This window comes from Ictidomys tridecemlineatus, chromosome 6 (assembly GCF_052094955.1).
Source record: "Ictidomys tridecemlineatus isolate mIctTri1 chromosome 6, mIctTri1.hap1, whole genome shotgun sequence".
Taxonomy (NCBI): domain Eukaryota; kingdom Metazoa; phylum Chordata; class Mammalia; order Rodentia; family Sciuridae; genus Ictidomys; species Ictidomys tridecemlineatus.
In genome coordinates, this window is record NC_135482.1 from 96,518,209 (window position 1) to 96,543,223 (window position 25,015).

At 38.1% G+C, this 25,015-nt stretch overlaps 1 protein-coding gene across 3 annotated transcripts; it reads right to left on the minus strand.

Moving 5' to 3' along the window:
- Positions 1 to 230: 230 nt before the first annotated feature.
- On the minus strand, positions 231 to 24,776 carry LOC144364935 (uncharacterized). 3 transcript variants are annotated; one of them, XM_078015237.1, is made up of 5 exons: positions 24,752 to 24,776; positions 13,846 to 13,967; positions 9,040 to 9,301; positions 1,993 to 2,028; positions 231 to 1,130 (listed from the first exon to the last, which is right to left on the minus strand). In XM_078015237.1, the coding sequence occupies exons 3-5, from the start codon at positions 9,047 to 9,049 to the stop codon at positions 274 to 276; spliced, it is 903 nt and encodes a 300-aa protein (XP_077871363.1). In that variant the 5' UTR covers positions 9,050 to 9,301; positions 13,846 to 13,967; positions 24,752 to 24,776; the 3' UTR covers positions 231 to 273. The 3 variants fall into 3 exon arrangements, 2 of the variants coding, with proteins under 2 accessions (XP_077871363.1, XP_077871362.1); XR_013423089.1 differs by lacking the exons at positions 231 to 1,130; positions 1,993 to 2,028 and adding an exon at positions 8,457 to 8,940; XM_078015236.1 differs by lacking the exons at positions 9,040 to 9,301; positions 13,846 to 13,967; positions 24,752 to 24,776 and adding an exon at positions 2,929 to 3,144.
- Positions 24,777 to 25,015: the final 239 nt, after the last annotated feature.

Consider the following 25,015-nt stretch of genomic DNA (forward strand, 5'->3'; position numbering starts at 1 on the left):
TATACTTTCAACATGTTTCCAGATGATTTGTTAGCACCTTCAATTTTGAGAAGAACAACAATTAGGGCCTTTGTTAGAGAGTGAGCTTAAATCACAGCTGCCCCAGAATTCTAGGGTAGACTAGGTAGGTTGAGCTGGGGAGGACTTTATACTCTATTCACTTGGGAAAGTGAAGGTGATGCCCAGGGATTGGCAGGATGATATGAGGCAAAGCTCCCAATTACCTTCTGATTTGGGGGGTCCCTGCTGCTGTCCAGGATGAGGAGGGCAACCTTACTGCTGCTGCTGCTGCTGGTCTCCTTGCTGGGGGGGACCCTGTGGCTGTCCGGGAAGAGGAGGGCGACCTTGCTGCTGCTGTTGCTGCTGTTGCTGCTGCTGCTGGCCTCCTTGCTGTGGTGGTCCCTGTTGCTGTCCAGGACGAGGAGGGCGACCTTGCTGCTGGCCTCCTTGCTGTGGGGGTCCCTGTTGCTGTCCAGGAAGAGGAGGGCGACCTTGCTGCTGCTGCTGGCCTCCTTGCTGAGGGGGTCCCTGTGGCTGTCCGGGACGTGGAGGGCGACCTTGCTGCTGCTGCTGGACTCCTTGCTGTGGGGGTCCCTGTGGCTGTCCGGGACGAGGAGGGCGACCTTGCTGCTGCTGCTGGCCTCCTTGCTGTGGGGGTCCCTGTGGATGTCCGGGACGAGGAGGGCGACCTTGCTGTTGCTGCTGGCCTCCTTGCTGGGGAGGTCCCTGTTGCTGTCCGGGACGAGGAGGGCGACCTTGCTGCTGCTGCTGCTGCTGGCCTCCTTGCTGTGGGGGTCCCTGTGGCTGTCCGGGGCGAGGAGGGCGACTTTGCTGCTGCTGCTGCTGGCCTCCTTGCTGAGGAGGTCCCTGTTGCTGTCCAGGTCGAGGAGGGCGACCTTGCTGCTGCTGCTGCTCGCCTCCTTGCTGGGGGGGTCTCTGCTGCTGTCCAGGACGAGGAGGGCGACCTTGCTGTTGCTGATTGCCTCCTTCTGGAGGTCCCTGCTCTGAGTCATCACCTTCATCTTCATCTTCATTGTCATCTCCACCATCAGCAGGGGGTCTGGGTGGGCGTCCTCTAGGAGGTGGTCTGTGAGGGACTTGTTCGGAGCTCTGGCTTGGGTCCTCAACCTCTGTGTGAGTTCAGCACAAGAGCAGATGTGATGGCTGGTGGAAGAACCTCACCAAGCATTTCTCTGGCCTGGGTACACAGACTCTTTATTCTAGACCTTGCTTCTCAACTCTAACCTCCATTTCCATTTCCTCCTCACGGGGAGATCTCTTAACTGACATACTCATCATGTGGACTGTTTCTTACCCAGATTTGAAAGTTTTTCTCCTCTGAATTTCTGTTAAGGAAAAACTTTGATACCTTCCAGTTGCCAAGCAAAGCAAAGGGATTGTATATACAAATGTTACTAGCTTTACTTCCGCATGCAGTGATAACTTGTTGTCTATGAATTCATGACAGACATCTAAGCCACATGTTGAATGAAGACATGTATTCGTTTAGTGACCTCCACTAACCTTGATAACATATAATAGAGTGAAGGAAACCCAAGGTGATGGGCCACAGGGAATTGGCTTAGACCGTGTAGCATGTATTGATCCTCTAGAAGTACTGATCCACAGTATCACAAGGTACACAGACACAATTCTGTGCATTTAGTTCCAGAGTCTAAATCCCCCTATCATCCAGGGGATTTAGGAAGCACTGAATGACCACTGAAGATGTAGATTAGCTCACTTGCATTTTCTGTCACCTCTCAAAAACTCTTTCTCTCTGGGCAACAGCCTAACTCTGCCTTTTGTTATCACGCTAGCAGTTCTGGTCATTTTCCCCAGAATTAATCTTTGGAAAGGCTTTTTTATATTATTGAGGGAAATGACCTCCATTAGTTCCTGAAAATAAAAATGATGGTAAGGAGAGGTTGTTGAAATGAACTTTCCTGAGGAAAAGGAGGAGAAGGTCAACTGAGGATGAACTGGCCTTACCTGTTGATAGAGTGGAAGGGCCTTCATAGCTGACCTCTAGGAAATAAGAACAGATGAAGTGAAAAGTTAGTCACCAATCTCAGGGGTCACCCATGTTCTCCTGGGAAAGGTGACTTCCAACCACAACCTGGACCCCCTCTAAGTGAACTCAGCCATGCTCTCTGATGCTGAGGAAAACGGAGGAAGAAGTGAGAGAAAGGCCTGGTGGTGACCCTGCTTAGCCTCGCCACTTTCATGAAAATATGAAAACCATTTAGGTCTTAACTAGCATCTTTAAAACATTATGGCTAATATATGATAAGAGTTCTGGGTACTTCAATATCACAAGTGGGTATTTTGGTTTTTTTCCACCTCTTTGAAACCCTTAGTGCTTCTTCACTTCATTTTTCGAGTTTGGAAATCTTCCATGCACTTTAAGGCCCACTTCATGCACACAGCTCATTGAAATACTGATTGTAAGTCAGAGATAAATGAAACATTGGACCCTGATATTTATCTCCCTCTCTTTGGCAGAGTCCAGTGTAGTCTCTGGATCTCTGTCTCTGACATAGCTCTGATGTTGGGATTTCTCCTTCCTGTGTCCTGCATCTGCTAGAGCCTGGAATCCTACAGCCTGTCTGCTTGGAACACAATAATGTCTCCACAGCAGGCTTCCCTGTGTCAGTCTCCCACCTTCCTTGCATCTCTGACAACATGGAAGAATCTTTCTTCAAATGCAAAACTTACATCTCCATGCTTCTAGTTGAAAATTTATAGGGATGTTCCAACTTTACCTAAAAGTCTAAACCCCTGGCATGAAACAAATCCATATGTCATATTACAGTTTTCATAAAAACTCTGTTGTACTGTCCTCATAATCTTCCCTCCCTCTCCCTCCCTCTCTGTAGTGTGGCTTTCTAAACCACAGAAGTTTCTACAATCCCCATTTGCTTTTACCTTCATTTGAGCTCTGAGCTGGGCTCAGGGCCAGCAAGGCCACTGTGAGTAGGACCACCAGCATCTTGGAGGAGGTTCTGCAGTTGCTCCCAAATCTGTGCTGGGAGAAGCCTGACAATTCCCTTTATAAAGAGGAGCAGAACAGTGGTGCCTTTGAACTCCATGCTGGGTGACCTCACAGCTGACACACAAGGATGTCTTGCATCCTTGCTTTCTCTTTGGGACCTTAGCCCAGCAGGATGGGGTGAACAGGAGGTTGTCAGTATGTCCTTTCTAGGAGGTACGGCATGTGAGTTGAGCAACAGTGTTGAAGCAAAACTGTCCTCACAATCAGCACCAATATTAGAACAGAAGTTCCATAATTATGTGAATTTGTCTCTTTAATGAGACTATGAATCTGTCCTTATACTGTGAATGTGTTTGTGGGAAGTTGTACTGCACACATTTTTTTTTGTGTCAACAATGACCTCATTTGCAATGTGTTTTGGTTGGTGCATGTGTTTTTCAAACCCAAACTCAGTCAATGAAGATCTTTGAGTCCCTATGTGTATTGAATATTGTGAAGGTGTGATGAGTTACTGCTATTTCTCCTCAGATCTCTGATGAGTCCGGAGCCACACATGAAAACGTGGTAATGAAACATTGACCCTTAGCCTGCTAGAACCCGTAAAATTGCCCAGAAATCATAGGACTGGCAATTATAAGGGAAGTCTTGATGTTGTACTAACACACATGGGCATAAAAAGTTCTGTTTTCACTCATATCTTTGGGTAGATTTAAAGCAAAGTTTTGAGATGATACTCTGTGAAATTCCCATAGCAGTGAAACACAGATACACATTTCCAAGATGAGCAGTGCTATTCCACAGTCTCACACTTGTTCAAAACATTGCCATTTTCCACAGTGTTCTTTATCACTTCCAGTAAAAATGGGTTAGGCATAATTATGCACTTTATTAGGGCAGGCTCATAGCCCCTTGGAATTCTCAATTTCATTGCATTCACATTCTGTGTTACAGTTAGATTCTATCTGGTTGTCTGAGATTGGTATTCACAGTGAGGAACATCCTTTGCAATAATCTTAGTGGTCATCATCTCTACTCTCACAAAAATAGGTGATTGATTGTGTTCTGAACTCATCCTCCCTGCATTTATTTATCATTTTATGTTTCCCCCCTCCATCATTTTGGGAGAATTCCTTTATTTAATCTTACACATCAACTTTTATTCCTTTCGTCACTAGCTGTGTTTCTTTTTTTTTTTTTTTATTCCAGAATTCTGAAGCAGGGTACTGTGTTTCTGACAGGTCTCCGCATGACTTGCTGTACCATCTGCTATTCATTGTGCTCTCTAGTAGTTACCTGCTCACCCTTATCAGGGACAATCTAAACCCTTCTGTACTACCAGCAGCATCTCATCCCTTCAGACCTTCTCCAGGTGTGTGCAAGTGTTCAGTTATGCAGGACTGGTGATAAGTTGAGGGGCTTGTTTGGAGGTATGGTGGGATAGTTATGGGATTGGAAATGGTAAAGAGGTCTGCTGCATTCTGGCTGGGCACAATTCAGGAGCCACTTGTCAAAAGAAGCAAACTTTATTTTTGAACCACAGAGGCCAAACAAACAGCTCCTCAGGAAAAATCCTCAGAGGCCAGCTGCCACCACCGGCTTTCCACAACCCTCTCACCCAAACACAAGCCTCACCACCTCCCACAATCCTCCTGCTCTTGAGGCCAATTGGTTGGGTCACGTGGGCGGAGCCAAAGAAGTCCCCCAATGAGCATCACCGCAGAGGAGCCAATCAGCTAGATGTTGCTGGGGCCGCTGTGAGCCAATCATCAGCTGGCAGTCTGAAAGTTTGCTGGCAGCTGGAAGTTTGCTGGGGCCCCTTCGGCTGTGGCTCTCAACATCTCCCCCTCTGTTTAAACAACAAGCATGTGGCTTAGGGACCGTGCCTGCCTTAGGCTGTCCAATAGTACATATTTTCCTTACCCGTTATCGGATGAGCTGACCTCAAGGCGTCAGCCTCTTGTCTTAGGTTGGTACCACTGCAATTGGATCTTACCTGTCACTGACTACCGGTCCAGTATACAGCCACATCTGTGGAGAGGTCTTTGTACCAGCTGGGGGGTGAGGTTCTTTGCCTCACCTCTGTTAGCCCCCAAATTTTAGCTGAACTATCATGACAAGCAGAAGGGAGGAAGATACACCAAGCCAAACTAAAGGCTCCAGGCGATCCTGTATGTGCCCTGATATGTCCTATAAAGAATGGATATTTTCTGTCCCATATTAGTCTTTGTATAGTGGAAAGCAAAGAGAAAACTGTAGAGGAAGGGGAAATTCTACCAGCATCTTCAAGGGATACTATAGCATTAAGTATATACTGACTATCAGAAAATAAATTAAATACAGAATCTTTAAACATCACAAAAGCTTGTAATACTGCATTAAGCTCTACCTTTTGAGCTGATTTTTTGGTTACTAAAAATGTGAAAGTTTGATCAGGTGTAACTATTGCTGCTGTACCATTATTTGACCCACCAGTGAATATATTGGGAGCATACATGATAGGTGTTTTTCTTGTCATTTTTGGAAAAATTACAGGATGCGATGACCAAAAAGACAACAAAGGATTAGATGGTAAGTGGTTATCAAATGAAACATTAGATTTGCACATGATTATTGCCCAAGTATTTAATTCATTAGCTAACTCATCAATTTGATCCATAGTATATGGAGTAATAATTTTATTGGGAGAAATTCCAAACACTCCCTTTGCTGCTTTTATTCCTTTGAGTATTAATTGTCCTACAGCTTCAGAATACCTAGTAAGAATAGATCAGAGAATAAGATAAATGTATCCATAATAATGGACCTTCTTGCCAAAATACTCCTGTAGGAATATTTTTTGTTGGTAGTACAATAAATAATAAAGGCAGACTTATATCAATTCTATCCAAATGCATATTTACTATATATGTTTCAATGATTTTTAATGTCTTTCTTGCTTCAGGCGTTAACATGCGGGGTGAATTTGGATTTGATGGACCTTTTAGGATATCAAATAAAGGTCCCAACTCTCCTGTTGCTATGCCTAGATAAGGCTTTATCCAAATTATGTCTCCTAATAACTTTTGAAAGTCATTAAGTGATTTGAGTTGATCTATTCGTATTTGAATTTTTGGTGGACAGACCATGGTTGAGGATAATAGAACTCCTAAATAATTAATTGGACAATTTAATTGTACTTTATCTATTGCTATCTCTAGATTATAATTTTTAATAAATTTGTAAGTGTGGCATAACATTCTAGCAATGTGTTTTTAGTTTTGTGTGCTAATAATACATCATCCATATAGTGAAATATTTGTAATTCGGGATTTTGATTTCTACGTGGCTGGATAACTTTGTTAACATAAATTTGACATATAGTTGGGCTGTTAGCCATCCCTTGAGGGAGTACTTTCCATTCATGTCTCTGATCAGGACCTTCATGATTCAGTGCAGTGATAGTAAATGCAAAACGTGAACTATCCTCAGGATGAATTGGAATTGAAAAAAAACAATCTTTAATATCTATAACTAAAACATACCAGGTATTGGCAAAGAGGACAATTGGGGAATCGCCGATTGAGTAGGTCCCATAATAATCATCTCATTATTAATGGCTCTTAAATCTTGCAATAATCTCCATTTACCAGATTTCTTTTTGATGACAAAAATGGAAGTATTATGGGGAGATACAGAAGGTTGTATATGTCCTTCCGCTAATTATTGTTTGACCAGGTCATGGGCTGCTTGTATCTTTTCTTTAGTCAGGGGCCACTAAGAAACTCATACTGGTCTTTCTGATTTCCAAGAAACTTTTATTGTCTCAGTGACCCCTCCTGAAAATCCAATCCATGTCTGTCTGTTCCTTGATCTATTTGTATTGGTGCTGCTATACCTTGTTCTTGTTCTCCTAATCTTTTTCCTTTCCTAAAATCTTGTCTAGCCATAATAGTGGACACATTTAAATTGATGTTATTTGTTAATGTTAGTCCTAATTGATCTAGGACATCTCGTCCCCATAAATTTATGGGAAGATAAGTCCTTTTAGAGTAGAAGAACTTCATCCCAATAATAAGCCTACTATTCCTTGGGGAAGAGGTCCTTTTACCCCTGTTGGAATGATTTGAACTCCCATCTCTGGAGTTAGTACTGCTCTGGTGGAGGTGCAGATGTCCAACCCTGCGCTCCCTCTGGCTCATCTGATGAGAGATCTGATGGATAATGTGTCCTGGGCACTACCCTGATGGTGTTGCTAGGTTCCTCCAGTGCCCCATATGTTTGTGGTTGTGGCCCCTGGAGCATTGGGCCCCCCTGTCCATTTTTTGGCAATGGAGCCCAATGCCATTCTCCATGATATCATGGGTAAACACCTGGTTCTTGTCTATTTTTTGCTAATGGAGTACTCTCTATGGTGTTTTGTGAATGGCATTCGTTAGCCCAATGTCTCCCTCTATGGCATCATGGGCAAATATCCAGTATTCTACTCCTTTGATACCTAGTTTTGTTAAACCCTCCTTCTATGAGGCAATTCCTTTTAACATCTAAAGCCTGTTGTACCAAAGCTGCCAAGATTTGCCCTTGTTCATTAATGTCTCTACATAATTTAATATATGTGTTTAAATCTTCATGTTTCCATGACCTCTCTGCACCAATGATTTGCTTGCTCATAAGCCAGTTGTTTTATTAATGGCATTGCTTGTTCTGTATTCCCAAAAACTCTGGTAGCTGTTTGAATAAGCCTATCTACAAATTCAGTGTAAGGTTCATTATCTCCTTGTATTACCGTAGATAATTGACCTTGTAAACCTCCATGTCCTTGTAAAGTCTTCCATGTTCTAACCGCATCTACAGCAATTTGTGAGTATATGGCAGGATCATATGCAATTTGTTGCTGCTGACCCTCATAAGGTCCCTTTCCTAACAACATATCTAGATTTTTCTGAGGATAACTGGCTGCTGCATTTCACCTAGCCATCTCGTTGCAAAATTCCTCATTGGCAACCTTCCATAACAGGTATTGTCCTCCATTTAGCACAGCATTACACATACTAGTCCAATCTGCTGGCATCATGTTCAAGTTGGTAATGGATTCGACCATGCTTATAGTGAAGGGTGCTTGAGGACCATAGGTTGTTATAGCCTCTTTTAGCTACTTCACTGTTTTGAAATCTAAAGCATGGTGAATTCACTGCCCTCCTGCTTACTCAAATACATGGCATGCTAATCTTTGAGATCCTGTCTCAGAATCCCATCTATCAACTATGGGGGTTGGGGGCCCCCCAGCATATGTTGTCTCCATAGGTGGAGCTGTTGGTTGGACACTTACGCCCTCTGGTGATAGAAAGGTGTTAGTAGCAGCCTAGTGTTGTAACTTTTCCCCTGATAGCTTCTCCTGCTCTAAACTTTCTTCCCCTTTCTGACTATCTCGAGAGGCCTCCTCTTTTTCCTGATCTAATATGTCCTCTACTATATCTGCACTGGATTAGCCAAACAAAATCGTATCATTATCCACAATGGCAATGTGCCAACTGACAGAGTTCCTGGGTTTTCCTTTTCTATCCTTTTTAAATCTTCACCATGATGGTTCCATTGTGATATATTCAATAACCCCTCTTTAATGAACCGTGGCTACATTTTTGTGTTGTATCAACATATGCCCTAACTGTTCTTGATTTTACTGGGGTACCTCCTTCCTCTAACAATTTACTTAACACTCTTTCAGTTTGTTTTTTACTAATTTCTGATCCCATAGTTCTACTATAACTGTAACACAACCCAACAAGTTAACACCAAAAAACCCAAAATAGAATGAAACAAAAATGGAACAAAAATTCATTATATCAGCCTTTCTATCCTCCTGAAATGTCCATCCATCCTTTCTCCCTATCTGTTCCTCAGACGCAAATAGTTTTTCCTCAGATGTGAGCAGTTTTTCTTCCATCTCACTCATCTCCAGGGACAGGCAACTTAAAATAAAAGTGAAACAAAATGAAAGAAGAATCGTAAAATGGCTATCCATCCTCTTCCCATGCCCTCAGGGGCGAGCAGTTTACCTTATCACTTACCCTCAGTCATTCCTTGTGCAGGCCACCAAATGCTGCAGTCTGGCTGGGCACAATTCACAAGCCACTTGTCAAGCAGAAATTAACTTTATTTTTAGAACACACATGCCACACCACACAAGCTCTTCAGGAATTCCCTCAGAGCCCAACTGCCATCACCATCTTCTGGTGAGCCTCTCAACCTCCACTCCTCCCTCTCTTGAGGCCGATGGTCTGGTTCGCATGGGCGGAGCCAAAAGAGTCCCCCAATGAGCAGCTCTGTGATCTGAAAGGGTGGGGAAACAGCCCAATGAGCATCACTGCAGATGAGCCAATCAGCTGTCAGCTGAAAGTTTGCTGGGGCTGCTATGAGCCAATCAGCTGAAAGTTTTCAGGGCCTGCTTCAGCTGTGGCTCTCAACACAAGCCAGCTGCCAGGCAAAAACTTCCACTTTCCCCTAACATCTCTGGATTCTATAGGACAAGTGTAATCTTTGAAATTGTTTTTAAAGTATTTACTAGTCCTTGTAACTTTAGAAGAACAACAAATATGTAATAAATGTGAGAAAATTGTACAAGCTGAAGAAGCCTTCAATTTTCTAAAAATATTTGAACTAGGTTTGGTGAAGGGACATGAATGAAAATGTAGGTTGCTTCTTCCTGAAACCCACCATTCCCTTTCTTCTACTTTATCATTGCTGAATTCTGAGTCTCCCTACGTCCCCCATCATTCTTTATCAAATCCTCAGTAAATTTCATAAGAGGCAGCATGATGGACTTTAAGTTGGAAGTTAGGTGCAGTCCTTCAGACTTGATTTTAAAGTCTTTTCTCTTACGATCTTTGGACACCCGGTAACTTAATTATACTCAATATTAGGAATGATAAGAGGGACACAATTAGATTTTTCAGGAATTTCATACAATCTGAGATATTAATCACATTTATCTATGTGACTCAGCAGATATGAAACATTTCTCATTGCCTGTGAAAATGTAACATAGCCAATAACCCTAATTAGTTTACTATCTCTCTTATATAAAGAAAGTAATTTCTTTGAGGGTATTCCAAGATCCTCAGGAAGCTTGCAAACTGATTGTGAGAGCAAAAATTCTTAATATGGCCTTTGATTTTGGAAAGTTGTCAAAAATGCCCAAAGGCTAAGAACATTTCATTGAAAACAATTACATCTTACTGTGAAACTATATTAAAGTGACAAAATATTGTCAGGCAAATATAAATTATATAGTGGCCAAATGAAAACCAAGTTGTTTTAACACTGAGGAGGCCCCCTTTTCTTACGTGACTTCATAAAAGACAACATGAAGCATAAGAAATCATTTTGAAGAAACACAAAAGTCTTTATTACTTATAGGGTTATTTCAAAGACAAAGAAAAACATCTACCTTTTAAGACAATGTTAGAATAAGATTTTGTCATTTTAACAGAGATCATACTAGCTGTTATATTTGTAACATTTTTTATATTAAGATTTGCCATTAAAAATAAAATATAAATTAATTTATTCAATATTAGCTAGTTTACACAGGTTGAGTTATTTTTCAAGGTTCTTTTTCACAAATCTATAATTTTGTTATATCTATTTAGATTTTGTCCTCTTCTTCTTTATGGAATGAGCAATAATTCTTAGGGCAAAAATGATCCTCATTTTTCCTTAAGAAGAACAAATCCTTTATACTTCAAAGATCCACATGAATACAAATACATGATTCACTTTTCTCACATGGTTGTTTTCCTTACATATTTTACTTGTAATTTTCATATATATATAGGACTTTTTGACTCTCAGTAACTTTAGCTGTGTGAAGCAAGTGCTTAGTCATAATACAGCTATTGGATTTAGCATTGATCAAGTTCATTAACACAGGAAAATGCCTTACATGTTCTTTAATAAGAGGATACATTTGTATTAACAAATTGGTATTTTTTCATATCCTCATATGAGATTTGAATGAGAACTGGAAATGTTCTAGCAGAAGACATATTATAAATATTATCATTGTACAAAAGTTCATTTAAACACGTTTATCTCTCACAAACTTATTTATATATTCTTAACAATTATGTTTGGATTACTCATGAATGTTCCATGACATTTGACACAGCTAACCATTATCTGCAGTTAACTCTGTGTACAGTGTTTGTCTATCAGGCAGTCATCATCCGAGTAAGACTCATAAAAAAGTTAAATGCATGTTGATTCCTTGAGAATCAAGTTGCTATTTTTACAGTTTTCCCTCAGCATAAACTTCCAGTTCATCATACTAAACATGTTAGTACCTTTGGATATGAAGGGACTTCTTTCAAATGTAAATTTTATGTCCTTGCTTAAAGAAAAAGAAAGAAGCCCAAAGAGGGTCTTTATTTATTTATTTATTTATTTATTTATTTATTTATTGTAGTTTATGCTGGTACCACTCTCTGGGGTGACAAAAGTCTAGAGTCTTCACTAGTAACACAGCATTAATATTCTGCTTTTAAGGAGAAATTACCAAGGCAGAGAGGATGCTTCCTGTATTGATGTTTTTTTTTTCAATTGCCCTCAAAGATTTTTCATGTGAAAATGCATAGGTGTGACTTCTTATTTTCTCACTGCTGTTTATGATAGACATGAAGTAACAGAGCCTGCATTTCCACTTGTGTATCTATTCTTTGGTTGTGTGATATTAACATTCAGTATGGTTGTAAAGACCCAAAAAGAACAAAAATTATGGGTGCTCATATAATTCTGAAAGCAAATTAGTTACAAAAGAAGACATTTTTCTTAAATAAAAAAAATTAAGCTAGTTTTATTTACTGAAGACTTAAGTCACAGGAACTTGAAAAGCATTTCAGTTCATTTTTGTAAAATTCTTAGAGAATATTAAATTTACATAAAACTTATTTTTCTTTAAGACAATTAAATAGAATTCTTTTATCTCGTCCTTGGGCACTACCATCTATGCTTAAAAATATTGCACATATAAAACATTTACTTGAACTTATATAAATGTACAAATGTTAACAGACCTTATTTTCATTTAGTGTTTTAGAAAACTGTGTGACATGAATAAATATATCCCACTTTTTTCCTGCAGCATTTGAGTTCCCTCATGTTTTCTTCCATTTATTACACACATGAATAATATTTTAGATTAAAAACTTCGCTTTGGCCATGAGAGTCTTAAATTATTTTTCACTAGTTCATCACTGTCTCTAAAAACAAGTGCAGTTTGATGATAGAAGAGAAACTGAGTCCCTGGATTGAAATTAGCTCATTATTGCCTTTCTACTGGAACTTGTCCTATCTGATAAAGGTCAGTCCATTTACTGTGAAGACTTCTGATGTGGGAGCCAGTGTAACTTTTGAACCAAGAATATAAGTAACAAAAAATATTGGTGAGAATGTGAGGGGAAAATACACTCATACAATCCAATCGTGGGTGGGACTGCAAATTGATGCAACCATCCTGGAAAGCAGCATGCAAGTCCTCAGAAAACTTGGAATGGAACCATCATTTGGATTATTGATTGCTGCGCCCCTCCCCTGACTCAGGCAATGGCAAGGCCCTACTGAGGTGGATGGCGCAAGGCGTCCATCCTCTGGAGGAGCGCAGTATGTTTCTGGGAATGGGCTGATTTGTTTTTGTATTCCTTTAATAAGTATGGTTTGGATTTCTCATATGACCATTAAGTATAAAGGAAAAATCATGACTTTCCCAATTAATGCAACTACTTCTAAAGCATAGATCTGTTTGCTCTAAATGCAATGATTCAGCTGTGGAGTGTAAATTGTTAATGTCTAAAGAAAAACTCCCTGTATTCCTGTCAGGGAAGTTTTTGAGAAATTAAATTAAAATCTAGAGAAGAAAAATTAATGTTAAGAAGATAGATTAGTGCTTAGTACTGGGCAACTTGTTCTTGTTCCTGTGCACAATGGTTTGTGCTCTTACTTTTGTTTGATTAAAAGTAATAACAAGTCAACCCCTTGCTGTAACCATGGCACCGGTTCCAGTCAGTAAGTCAAGAAAGAATAGTCAAGGTATAGGCCAATAGTTTGGGACATTTGTAACTATTATTAAAAGTTAACTAAGCAGAAACTGCTCAAAGCAAAACGCGAACTGAAAGTACAAATGCTTGCTTATGCATAAGCCAAGATACATTCTTCTATTCTAATTGTAGCTACGTAATATTTTGTTTTGTTTGAATAATGATTCCTGTTTTGTAACCGCAAAGTACTGTAAGCCTGCCAAAATTAAAAGTATATATGATCAACTTCACAAGTAAAGATTGGGATCAACACCTTCACTTTGGTGTCTGTGTTGTTTCTCCACCCCCTCTTTCGCCGACTCCTCACCATCCTTTAATCTCCTGAGACCCCCTGTTGGAGCTGGTCTCCGACAATTGATCCCACTCCTCAGCTTATACACAAAGGAGTACAGTGTATACAGCTTATACACTGTAAGTATACAGTGACACAACCACATTAATGTTTATAGCAGCTCATTTCATAATAACTAAGCTATGGAACCAGCCTGGGTGCCCTTCAACAGATGAAAGGATAAAGAAAATGTATTATATACATAATGGAATATTATTCTACCATTAAAAATGAATATGATTTTTCTGGTAAATGGATAGATCTGAGACTATTATGCTAACTGAAATAAGCCAATCCTTCCAAAAACACAACAGTTGAATGTGCTCTTTGATATGAGGATACTAACACACAAAAAAAGGGGGAAGTCCAGTGGCTTAAACAAAGTGGAATGAAGGGATGGGAAGGGAGGGTAGAAATAGGAAAGACAGTGAGATGAATCTAGCATAACTTACCTAAGTTCATATATGAATACATCACAATGAATCTCTACATCATGTACAACCACAGGAATTGGATCCTAAGTTGCATTCCATGTATTTATAATATGTCAAAATACACTCTACTGTTATATATGCTGAAAAAGAACAAATAAATTTTAAAAAATTAAACAAATACTCAAATATATTGGGCAACTTGACGCAAATGTGGCATTCATATTTAAGAAACAACACAGCAATGACCTCTGCTATGGTTGGAAATAATTTGAGTATTCACCAAGAATCATATGTTGTTTTTTGATTTCATTGTAAGGTAGTTGGAAGATGGATTTGTCATCTGCGATCTGACCTCTACATGTTCAAGGAGAAGCAATGAGCCCAGGGTCTGCATGTGGTTCTCCTGCAGATTACAATCCTGCTATTAGAACAATTTAAAAATAAACTTGAGCGTCCACTTAAATTCGAGGTAATCATCCATGAGTAAGGACTAATAAATCCCATTTAATAATGTGGTTTTAAATTTCATTATAGTTCTTTCTTTCTTCTTATAGTCATCTGTTGTGTTTAGATACTTAGTTATATGTTTTGATTCATATATATATATATATATATATATAATTTTTTTTAGTTTTTCAATTACAGACTTTTGCTTGGTGGCTACCTTGATGCTCACAACACCATATTTTGATTTTATAGAGTTATTTTAAAATGATAGCAACACAATATAATTTTAAAGATAAGAGAAAATATACTAATTAAAATTTCTAACCTTGCTCTACCTTAGTTCCTACATTTTGAATTTTTGATGTACCTATTTACATATCTTTTTTTTAAATATGGAGATTGAACTCAGGAGTACTTGGCCACTGAGCCACATCCCCAGCTCTGTCTTGCATTTTAGTTAGAGACAGGGACTCACTGAGTTGCTTAGCGCCTTGTTTTTATTGAGGCTGACTTTGAACTGGAGATCCTCCTGCCTCAGTCTCCTGAGCTGCTGGGATTACAGGTGTGCATCATTATACTCAGACTACATATCATTCTGAAATGTTTTTTTTTTTTTTTAATTTTGGTCTTCATAGTAAAGATATCAGTGGCTTACACACCATGTTTACAAAGTCACAGCATTTTCAGTTTGTCTGTGCAATTACTCCTACCAGTGGGCTTCATATCATCTCATGTTTTCTTCTTAGCAATAACAATCACTTTCAGTTTGAGGAATTCCCACTGGCATTTCTTGTATGTTAGGTCTGGTGGATATATAACATCTCAGCTTCTGTTTGTCTGGGAATGTCTTTACTGCTCCATCATTTCTAAATGAAGCATTCCTGGGTACAGTATTCTTAGTTGGCAGATTTTATCCTTCAGCACTGTGAAAACCTTCATGCTACTATTTCCTGGCCTGATAGGTTTCTCTGTAAGAATTTGCTGTCAGGGAAGTTGGGGCACAAGTTGCATGGTTTTAATTTCTTTTCTATTGCTGCCTTGAGTATCCATCCTCTCTTAATCTTTCACTTTGAGATCTTTATTACAATACTACTGGTTTTAGACTTGAGTTATACCTGACTTTTGATTGACTTCCTTGAACCCAGATATTTGTGCCCTTGTCTAGGACTGGAAGTTTTGTTATCTCTTTGAATAAGTTTTCCAAAACTTGGGTATTCTCGTGTCTCTCTTGTACCCTAATATCCTAAATACTTGATTTTTAATGCTATCCCATAGCTCCCACAATATCTTCATTCCTCTGTATTCTTTTTCCTTCTTTCTCCTCTAACTATGTACTTTCACGTAGCCCAATTTCCAGCTCACTAATCTTGTTTGATATACTCTACTATCATTTTTTTCTTTCCTGCTTTTAATTTCATTTATTTTTCACCTCAAAATTTTCTGTTTGATTTTTTTCATCACTTTCTTCTCTCTATTAAGACTTTGTTAGAGTACTGACTCATCCTCTTGGAGCTCACTGAATGTCCTTTATTTGTATATCTGTTAAATTCTCTATGTAAGAGTTTGCCCTTGCTGGACAGTTTCTGGATTTTATTTTGATTGTTAGTTGGGGCTGTGGTTCCTTGAGAGTTCTTGGTGCCTGTTGGTATGTGATGTAGTCTTCTTTTCTATGCCTGACTAAGTGCCCTTTTGGTCATCGTTTTTCTTAATTTTTAGTGTATATTAATTATACAGAATAAGGGGCTTCACCTTGCATTTTCATACATGTGTACAATAAGCTTGATCATAGCCACCCCCAGTTACCTTCTCTGACATTACCCTGATCCTCTTACTCTTTTCTAACAGTCTCTGTTCTACTTTCATGTCATCTTACTTTTTTCCTGAAGATTGCACATATGCAAGAAAAATAATATACACTACTTGTTTTTCAGTCTGGCTTATTTTGCTTAATGTGATGATCTCTATTTCCATCCATTTTTCTGCAAATGAAATGATATTATTCTTTTATTTTTACTTTTTACTTTTGGGGGTACTGGTATTGAACTCAGGGGCATTCAAGCACTGAATCACATACCCAGCCCTATTTTGTATTTTATTTAGAGACAGGATCTCACTGACTTGCTTAATGCCTTACTGTTACTGAGGCTGACTTTGAACTTTCTATCCTCCTGCCTCAGCCTTCTGCACCTCTGGGATTATAGGTGTGTACCAATGCACCAGGTAATGGTCTTTTAAATAACTGAGCAATGCTCCATTGTTTACACATACCATATTTCTTTACACATTCATCTACTATAGGGCACATAGTCTAATTCCTTAACTTGGCTACGTGTTGTTCTTAACATGAGTATGTGGTATCTCTATAGTATACTGCCTTTTTATTTATTAAGGTATGTACTGAAAAGTGGTAGAGCTACTAATATGGTAGTTCTACTTTTAGTTTTTTGAGGAATTTCCATAGGCGGTAGTAATTTACATCCCCACCAATAGAATATAAGTTTTCTTGTCCCCTCCATCTTTAATATCTTTATTATTTGTATTCTTGACGATTGTCATTTTGACTTGGGTGAGAAAGGATCTTTTTTTAATATTTATTTTTTTAGTTGTAGTTGGATACAATACTTTTATTTAATTATTTTTATGTGATGCCTCACATGTGCTAGGCGAGTGCTCTTCCACTGAGCCACAACTCCAGCCCAAGACAGGATCTTAATGTAGTTTTGATTTTCTTTTCCCTGATGTCTAAAGATGTTGAACATTTTTTATATAAATTTTTGCCATTTTCACTTCTTTTGAGAAGTGTTTGTTCAGTTCATTTGCTCATTTATTGATTGAGGGGGTGGCTTTTTAAAAGGTTTGAATTTTTAACATATTCTGGATAATAAGACTCTATTGGAAGTGTAGCTGAGAAAGTTTTTCTCCCATTCTGTAGATTCTCTTTCTAATTTACAAAACCTTTAAATTTGATGCTATCAAATTGTCTATTCTTACTATTATTTCCTGAGCTATTAGTACCCTTTCTGGGAAGTCATTGTCAGTGCCTATATCTTGAAGTATGTCCCCAGTTTTCTTCTAGCAGTTTCAAACTTTCAGATACTATACATAGGCCTTTGATTCATTTTGAGTTGATTTTTGTCCAGTCTGAAATCTAATTTCAACCTTTTACATGTATATATTGAGTTTTCTCAATAGATTTATTAAAGAGGCTGTCTTTTCTCCAAAGTATATTTTTTGGCACTTTTGCCAAGAATCAGAAGACTGTACACATATGGGTTTATTTTCTATGGAGTCAGCCTTTCATGTGTTGTGAGTAGTAGAGGGCAACCGAGATATAAATATGACCTCAATCTATAGTTAAAGTGTTCAACATAAATTGACTGAGCCCCTATTATTCTTTGTATTCTGGATGATTGCCATTTTGACTTGGGTGATACAGGATCTCTCCTTGCAAGCTTCTTTTGGGGGTTTGGGGGGCATAGAGTCTTCATCAACAGTCACCTGTCTCCTGAAAGAATTCTGCTCTGCTCTGGGAAGAATCACCTTGAAGTGACTATCCTCAGGTCACCATACCAGATCTATGATCATGAATGCTACAATGCTGTCACATCCCAAACCCAAAGTTCACTGAGACAAGTGAAGTGCTGAGTAGGACCAAGACACACCCTTTATTTACTTCTCAAGTTGACTTGTGGACCAAGATTACTGCAAACCAGCAATTGGACACATGAGACAGATTAGAAATCTGGTAGACTGAGGCCAGGTCTCTATCTGGAATAAAAAAAACTACTGTTCAAAGGAGCAACGATGAGAATTAACCTGAGGATGTGAGCTTTTAGCATCTTCTCACTGTTAGGCTTATCCAGCCTGGCCCTGAGTTCTAAGACAAACTACTGTACATACCCTTGGTAATAGAACCTTGCTCCACACCATCCTGTCCAATATTTCAGTAGTGTTAATGAGGGCAGTGCTTTTATCTCCAAGTCTATCACTAAATTAGGTGAGACCCAGTCTCAAAATTTCAGGGAACTATGCCTACTGGGGGTTAGGTGTGAGCCAGGCCCACTTCAAGGATGGAAATAATACAGACCAAAACTAGACTATATCCCACTGGTATGTGGTATCTGCCAATGCCAGGCAGGTATTAAAGCACTCTCTGCAGAAGAGTGGCCTTTGGTGTCCATCTGGTGCCAGGGTCTTGCAATGGTGCACTTGACACCAAACATGAAGGCAAAATCCTGTGCCCTGCTCCAGGGGGATAGAGTCTTACTTCCCTTTCCACTATCCAAGGTTGGGGAGGAGTGGTGGCAGCAGTCCCTCAGGCCACCTGGCTAATTCAAGTATAGCAAGTCGGGTTGCAGTTACCAGTTTCCTATAGCAATCATGAGGATCAGCCTGGAATTGGATTTCACCAAGGCATTGCTGGTACTGGGCTTCAAGCTTAAAGCCTGGATTTAACTTTTTTTTTCACTCTCTTTGCTTAGCTGTGTGAAGTTGGTGAAGGAGTGACATGACCATCTATTTCCTTCTTGGCTTTTTCAGTGTTTCTTTTTATTATTCTAAAATCAGAAACTATGCTTTATCAGCTAGACTTTTTTAACTATTATACATGTATTTTTTTGTTAGGGCAATTTGTTTAACTTGATCTGTGGGCAGTTGATTACTGGAGAATCTAGCTCAGCCACCATCTTCCTCTACCTCTAATTTGTCAAGAGTTTAAGCACTGAGTGATTCAAGATGGAGGCATCACTATAAGTAGTTGAGCCAGTATACTAAGGAATCAAACAGAAAGTCTTTGTAAGCTTATAAACCAAGTTTCTGTCTCCAACAGTATATTTAAACAACTTGGTTTATAACAATGACTTCTAGCTTGCCACAATGAATGAGCATCTTTCAGTTATCATCTTAATTTGATTCTCAGCAGTGATGAACAGAGTTTACAATCATGTCCTACTTAGTATATTCTTCTCCTTTCGCTCCATGATACTGTACACATCTGTTCTGTTTTAATTCTCTTGATCCTTTTACTCCTTACTTATTTTCAGATACTTTTGAGTGTTTAATCTATGCCTAAAATGTTTCTAGGAATTTACCATTGAGTGTGAACATAATAACTTGGTCCACACACAAAGGTGCTAATGGATCCACCTTTGGAAGGAAATTAGTGCCTTTACACAGGAAACTTCAAAGATGTGTCTTATCTTTACTCTGTCTTCCTCCACATGAGGGCTTTTCTTTCTTCCCTTTCCAGTCTTTCCTCCATACAGGGCACTATAAGAAGAGCCCTCATCCACCAAATCTGGCATTGATATCACATTTGACTTTCCCCAGAAATGTGACAAATAAATGTCTCCCATTTTTAAAATTACTCATGCAAAAATTTTTTGCAATTGTAGTATGAGCTGGCCAATACAAAAATTAGTACCAGAAGTGGGATGCAGCTGTCAACAATATTTAAAAATGTAGAAACAGTTTTGGAATGACATAGTGACTGAAAGAGCCTGAAAGTAACATGATAAAAAGCCTGAATAGCCCAAATTGAAATTTTCAATTATAGTAATGGCCCAGAAGAAGAGGGGAACCATGTGAAATCTCTCAATATACATGGGAGTTACTTACAAGACTGTGATCAAATCTTTGCAAAAATATGAACAGTAAAGTCCATTGTGATGGAGAGTTAATGAATGTCATAGCAACTTTGATAAGCCCTTCCTTGCTGTAAAGTGACAACAATTTTGCTGAAGAGTGTTTCTATTCTTGTATCTTTAGAAGTCAAACTTAAGTGTGGTGAAATAGTATATTGGGTTGTATAATTTTCTAAAATAAATGTTGTGGTTATGCCATGTATTCTCTTAATTTTTTATAGTAAAAGAATAAAGGAAAAATTAATTAAAAGTTTAATTTATCATTAAAAATTATTTAGAAGTTTAAGAGCTGAAAAATTCTCAGCCTCACCAAGTTGGAAAGAATAATAAACTAGCATGGCAGAGAATATCAAGAATGTTGTGACTAAGAGAATGTGTAATAAGTAGATTAGTATGGAGAGAAGGAAGACAGATGCTATTTATGAAGACAGTGGGAGAAGGACCCTAAAGGCATTTCAAAGATCTTCAGTACTGTAGTTCTGTCCCAGGTATAGCAGGAGAGGAACTTAAAGGCAAGATGGATTGGGGAAATGGTTCCAGTTACCTGTGGGACTTCAGTATTTGCTCTCTTAGGAGCCAGATGAACATATACTAACAGAGCATATCTTAAATGCTCTACCTGTGGCTCAGAGGGCTTCACTGTGACTTTGGCTGGACATAAACCACAGGCACAGGACATAAACCACGGCAGCATTCACATGAGTTTGACTCTATTCAAAACAGTTTATTCAACATATAAATGTTCACTTTAGTATTTAAAACACTCCAAAGAAGGGGGAAAAGACATGTAAGTGGAATGTTGATGAAATAAGTATCTTTGCACATCAGCAGGTTGCTTGTGAATAAGAATGACATCTACATCCTCATTGAAGTGCCAATGATTCTAATCTTTGACATAAGGGACTCAGTTTGTTCTGTATGTGTACAGAGAATGACATCTCTAATTAGGTCTATATTCTCAAGGTAGAAAGTGAAGCCCAATCTCTCATACAGACTATAAGATTCCAGAAGAATATTACCTGCTGTTTCCTTATATCTAAAGTAAACTAAATACCATTTTCAAAAAGATAAGTTTTGTGTAATTTACTCTATTTCTTCCACTAAGAAATACTAAAATCTCTAGATGTTTTATATAACAAAAACATAAAGAGACTCTGAAAAATGGGGAAAACAAGGCAAAATTATCAGGGACCCAGAAGCAGAAAGATGGTAAGTTCTCTACATTTCCCTTTTGCCTTTATATATTACAGACACATAGCTGAAGAAATCAAGAATAAAGAAAGGCCAATGATCATAAATGGAAACAACAACAATAACAAAAACAAATGCCTGTTTTTTTAGCTGATTAAACAGGAAGTAGACAAGCTGGGAAGACAGAAATTCTATGGTGGCCAAACATATACAGAGAAAGTTATGACCTTCAGACTATATTGTAGATCTTCACATATGTTGGCATAAAGATCCCTAAAGTCTTCATTGTTGCAGTGAGAGAAGAGTAGAAATTGGGAATACCTCCCTACCTAGGAAGAATGAGCCCTCATTTTTTGTTCACGATAGGTAATCAATGGACCATAAATGGGGAGAATGGATTCCCTTCCAAACCAGCAGTAATGAGGCACAACTTGTCTCCACACTGGTGTGTTGTCAATGGAAAGCAGTAACAAGGCATTTTTACCCCTAATAGACAGGGTGGTTTCCCTGGAAGTCTGCAGGGGAGCCAGAATTTTATTCCCAGCCAACAGTCATGACCAAAATTCCCTTTTCCTTAATGTCAACAGAGGATGAAAGACTAAAGCAGCAGCCCTATTCCCACCTTCTGATAGACTTTCTTGAGCAAAAGTCAAATAACAAAAAAATTAAATAATATATAAATTCTCATAATACTTGAAATATTCCAATGAACAATATCAACAGTCAGCTGGTTACATGTGGTTTATAACAAAAACCCTGGTATCCTGCCAGCTGAATCACAGAAGAAGAAAAAATAGGATTGTAAAAGAACTCAAGCAAATTAATCCTCAAAACAACCCAAATTTGACAAAAGACACAAACATACAGATTGTAGGTGTGTGATTCCAACTGCCTTAGTCCATTGTGCCACTACCACAGAATACCGTATTCCAGGTGGCTTATATTAAAAAGAAATATATTTCTCATAGTTTAGGAAGCCAAAAATCAGATAGTAAGTGGCCAGTGTGGTTGGGTTCTGATGAGGACCCTCTCCTGGCTTGTAGACAACCTTGTTCTCATTGTATCCTTACAGGGCTAAGAACAGAAATACTTCAAGTGTCCTCCTGTTTTCATTATGGCACTAATGTCCACATGAGTTCCTGGCATGCATGATGTGATTTAACCTTAATTACTTTTGAAAAGCTCCACCTCCAACTGCCATCGCATCGGGGGACAGGAATTTAACTGATTTGGGGACACATAAACATCCAGTACACAAGTCTAAGTAAGTTTAGCAGTGGCATGTACACCAGGATACACAATATGATAACAAAGACAAAGGGAAAATGCTTAGAAGCATTATTGGAAGAAATTACACAATGAATCAGGAAACATCGGAAACATGAGCAAGCCACAAGGAAGTAGCTCCACGTTTCCAAAGTGCTGAAATAAAATATCTGCTCATCCAGACTTCTTTATTTGTTATTTTTTTTTTCTTTTAGGAAATAAAGGAATGGAAAGACAGTGAATGGAGGAAAAGAGAGAATTTGTGAGCAGCAGAACCTACTTTAAAAAAATAATTAAAGGCAATCTTGTAATCAGTAGTGAAATAATATAAAAAGAAGCTGAAACAACAAAAAAGAAAATACAACATATATGGAAATATACATGTGAATGCGATGTATTCTTCTCTTGCTCTTGAGTGTCTAAATATATTTTGTGGTTGAAGTAAAATTGTAATATCACCAGATAGGAACCAAAGTGTATATTGAGAAATATAGTCATCCTCTGGTGTTCTTGGGAATTGGATCCAGCACCCTGATGGTCCTAAGTTCCTTGCAGGCTCATGTATCTTACATAAATGGCAAAATATTTTGTATGTAATCTATGCACATCCTGCCATATACTTAATTTACTTCTAAACCACTTGTAATAGTTAATATAATGTGTTTACTATGAAGATAGGTGTTTAGGGTATTGTTAAGACATAAGGAAGAAAAATTGGTACACGTTTAGTACAATCATTGTTTTTGAAAATTTTTGATTCATATGTAGTTGAATGATAAAAAGTAGAACTCACAGATACAGAGAGCTGATAGAATACAACTATATTTTAAACAGTTGTGGGAAAAGGTTAATATAAGGTTTCCACACTTCACCCAAAATGCTAAAATATGAACTGCAGTAGATTGTGTTTAGTTTTATATATATATATATATATATATATATATATATATATATATATATATATATATAATGTAAAATCTAGAATATCCATCAAAAGCATTTGTGCAACTCTCAAAAATACTACAGTAGAGGAAAATGGAAATCTTACAAAATGTTCAGGTGACACATAGGAAAACAGGACATAGAAACAGAGGAAGTAATGAGATAAGCATAAATATTGAAAAAAATGGCAGCGTTAAGGTCCAACATATCGATAATTACTTGAATGTAAATAATTTAAAATAAATAAAAAGGTTGTAATTTGGAGACATTCTGGATTACAGAAGCAGAAAAGTTTATATCATATCAAAATATACCCAATATTTATATGGGTATATAACTTGTACAAATTTATTTAAAATATTATTTAGCTCATATTTTGCATAATTGATTATGAAATAAATTAATTATTTTTATGCACTTAATAATGTTGTACAGAACTAGTACACATTGTAAATAATGCATGTAAGGCTCTCAGTGAAGTCCTTTCCTGGCAGAGGGAAGCCTTTGGTACCTGCCCTTAGAAGGACAGCAGATGGGTTGGGCTCCTTATCCTTAGCTACTGCCTGTGACACAGGGCCCTCTCAAAAACCTTTCTCCTCTTGACAGATACACTATCTCTAAATGACCCCATCTAAGCCCAGGACTTTGTCTACCCCTTAGATCAAGACACGCTATTTGCATGGCACTTGCACAACTGCCCTGGTTTGAAACCACCTCACTATTCTCTAGGTAGCCATATCTGTTCAGTTAAAATTTGAAACAGAAACTTTTTTCCATCATTGCAAACACTAACATGTGACAATTTGAGTCCATTGACACTTTCCACTGGCTAAATTTTGGAAATCATAATAATAATTCATCATAAACTTCCAGGCTAAAAATCTACTTTGAAACTACAAAGAAAAAGTATAAAAAGTGGAAAAATCATGACCAAAACAAAATTATCTTGTTAAAGAAGATCAGTGAAGGGCAAGTCTAAGAAATCTTAAAATTTGATATGCTCTGGTACAAACTTATCATAAGAATGAGAGATTTACTACATGTTGTACAAGAAACATGGATGAACATGAAATATTTGCCTCTGGAATAATGAGCAATTATATATGTTAATAATGTCAAACACTTTTGTAATAGTTCTTAAAATATATATTAAGAGAGCAAAAAGAAACTTTCCAACATATTTGTTTTAATATCTCATTTGACAAGAAATAACGGGGTTTGCTTTGATTAACCCACAGTCAGTATAGAAAGATGAGAAACACATGTTCTCATTCCCAGGTATGCACAACCCTCCATGGAAAGGATTGCCCTGATTTTCTAATACAGGAGGAATTCACAGTAAATTTGTTCAATTTTAGTTTGTCACTATAGCGCATACATGCTATGAAGTACAAATTCATACCATATTAACCAATTTTATATGAAATCATACATACCTCTTGCAAATATCTTGTTTTCACATTAATTTGTAATGAACAGTCTCCTTTCAACATCGAAACAAACACAATACAGAGTCATAAGAACTTTTATCCTGTCCACGATCAAAAGAAAACATCCACCACAGATATCTAGGCCATGTGTCCCAGAACCTGTGAATACATGAAATAACAAGGGAAAGCAGAATTAATTTTACTGATCAATAGACCTTAAAATAGAGGGATTATCCTGTATCATGCAGGTGGAAGCAATGTAATCACAAA

Bases quoted from the DNA above. Each gene is read 5' to 3' on its own strand.
- LOC144364935 (XM_078015236.1), bottom strand. From the start codon at position 2,992: ATGCTGGTGGTCCTACTCACAGTGGCCTTGCTGGCCCTGAGCCCAGCT. The intron at 2,029-2,928 runs GTAAAAGCAAAT...CTTATTTCCTAG, and splicing joins AGCTCAGAGCTCAAATGAAG to AGGTCAGCTATGAAGGCCCT. The intron at 1,131-1,992 runs GTAAGGCCAGTT...GAACTCACACAG, and splicing joins CCCTTCCACTCTATCAACAG to AGGTTGAGGACCCAAGCCAG.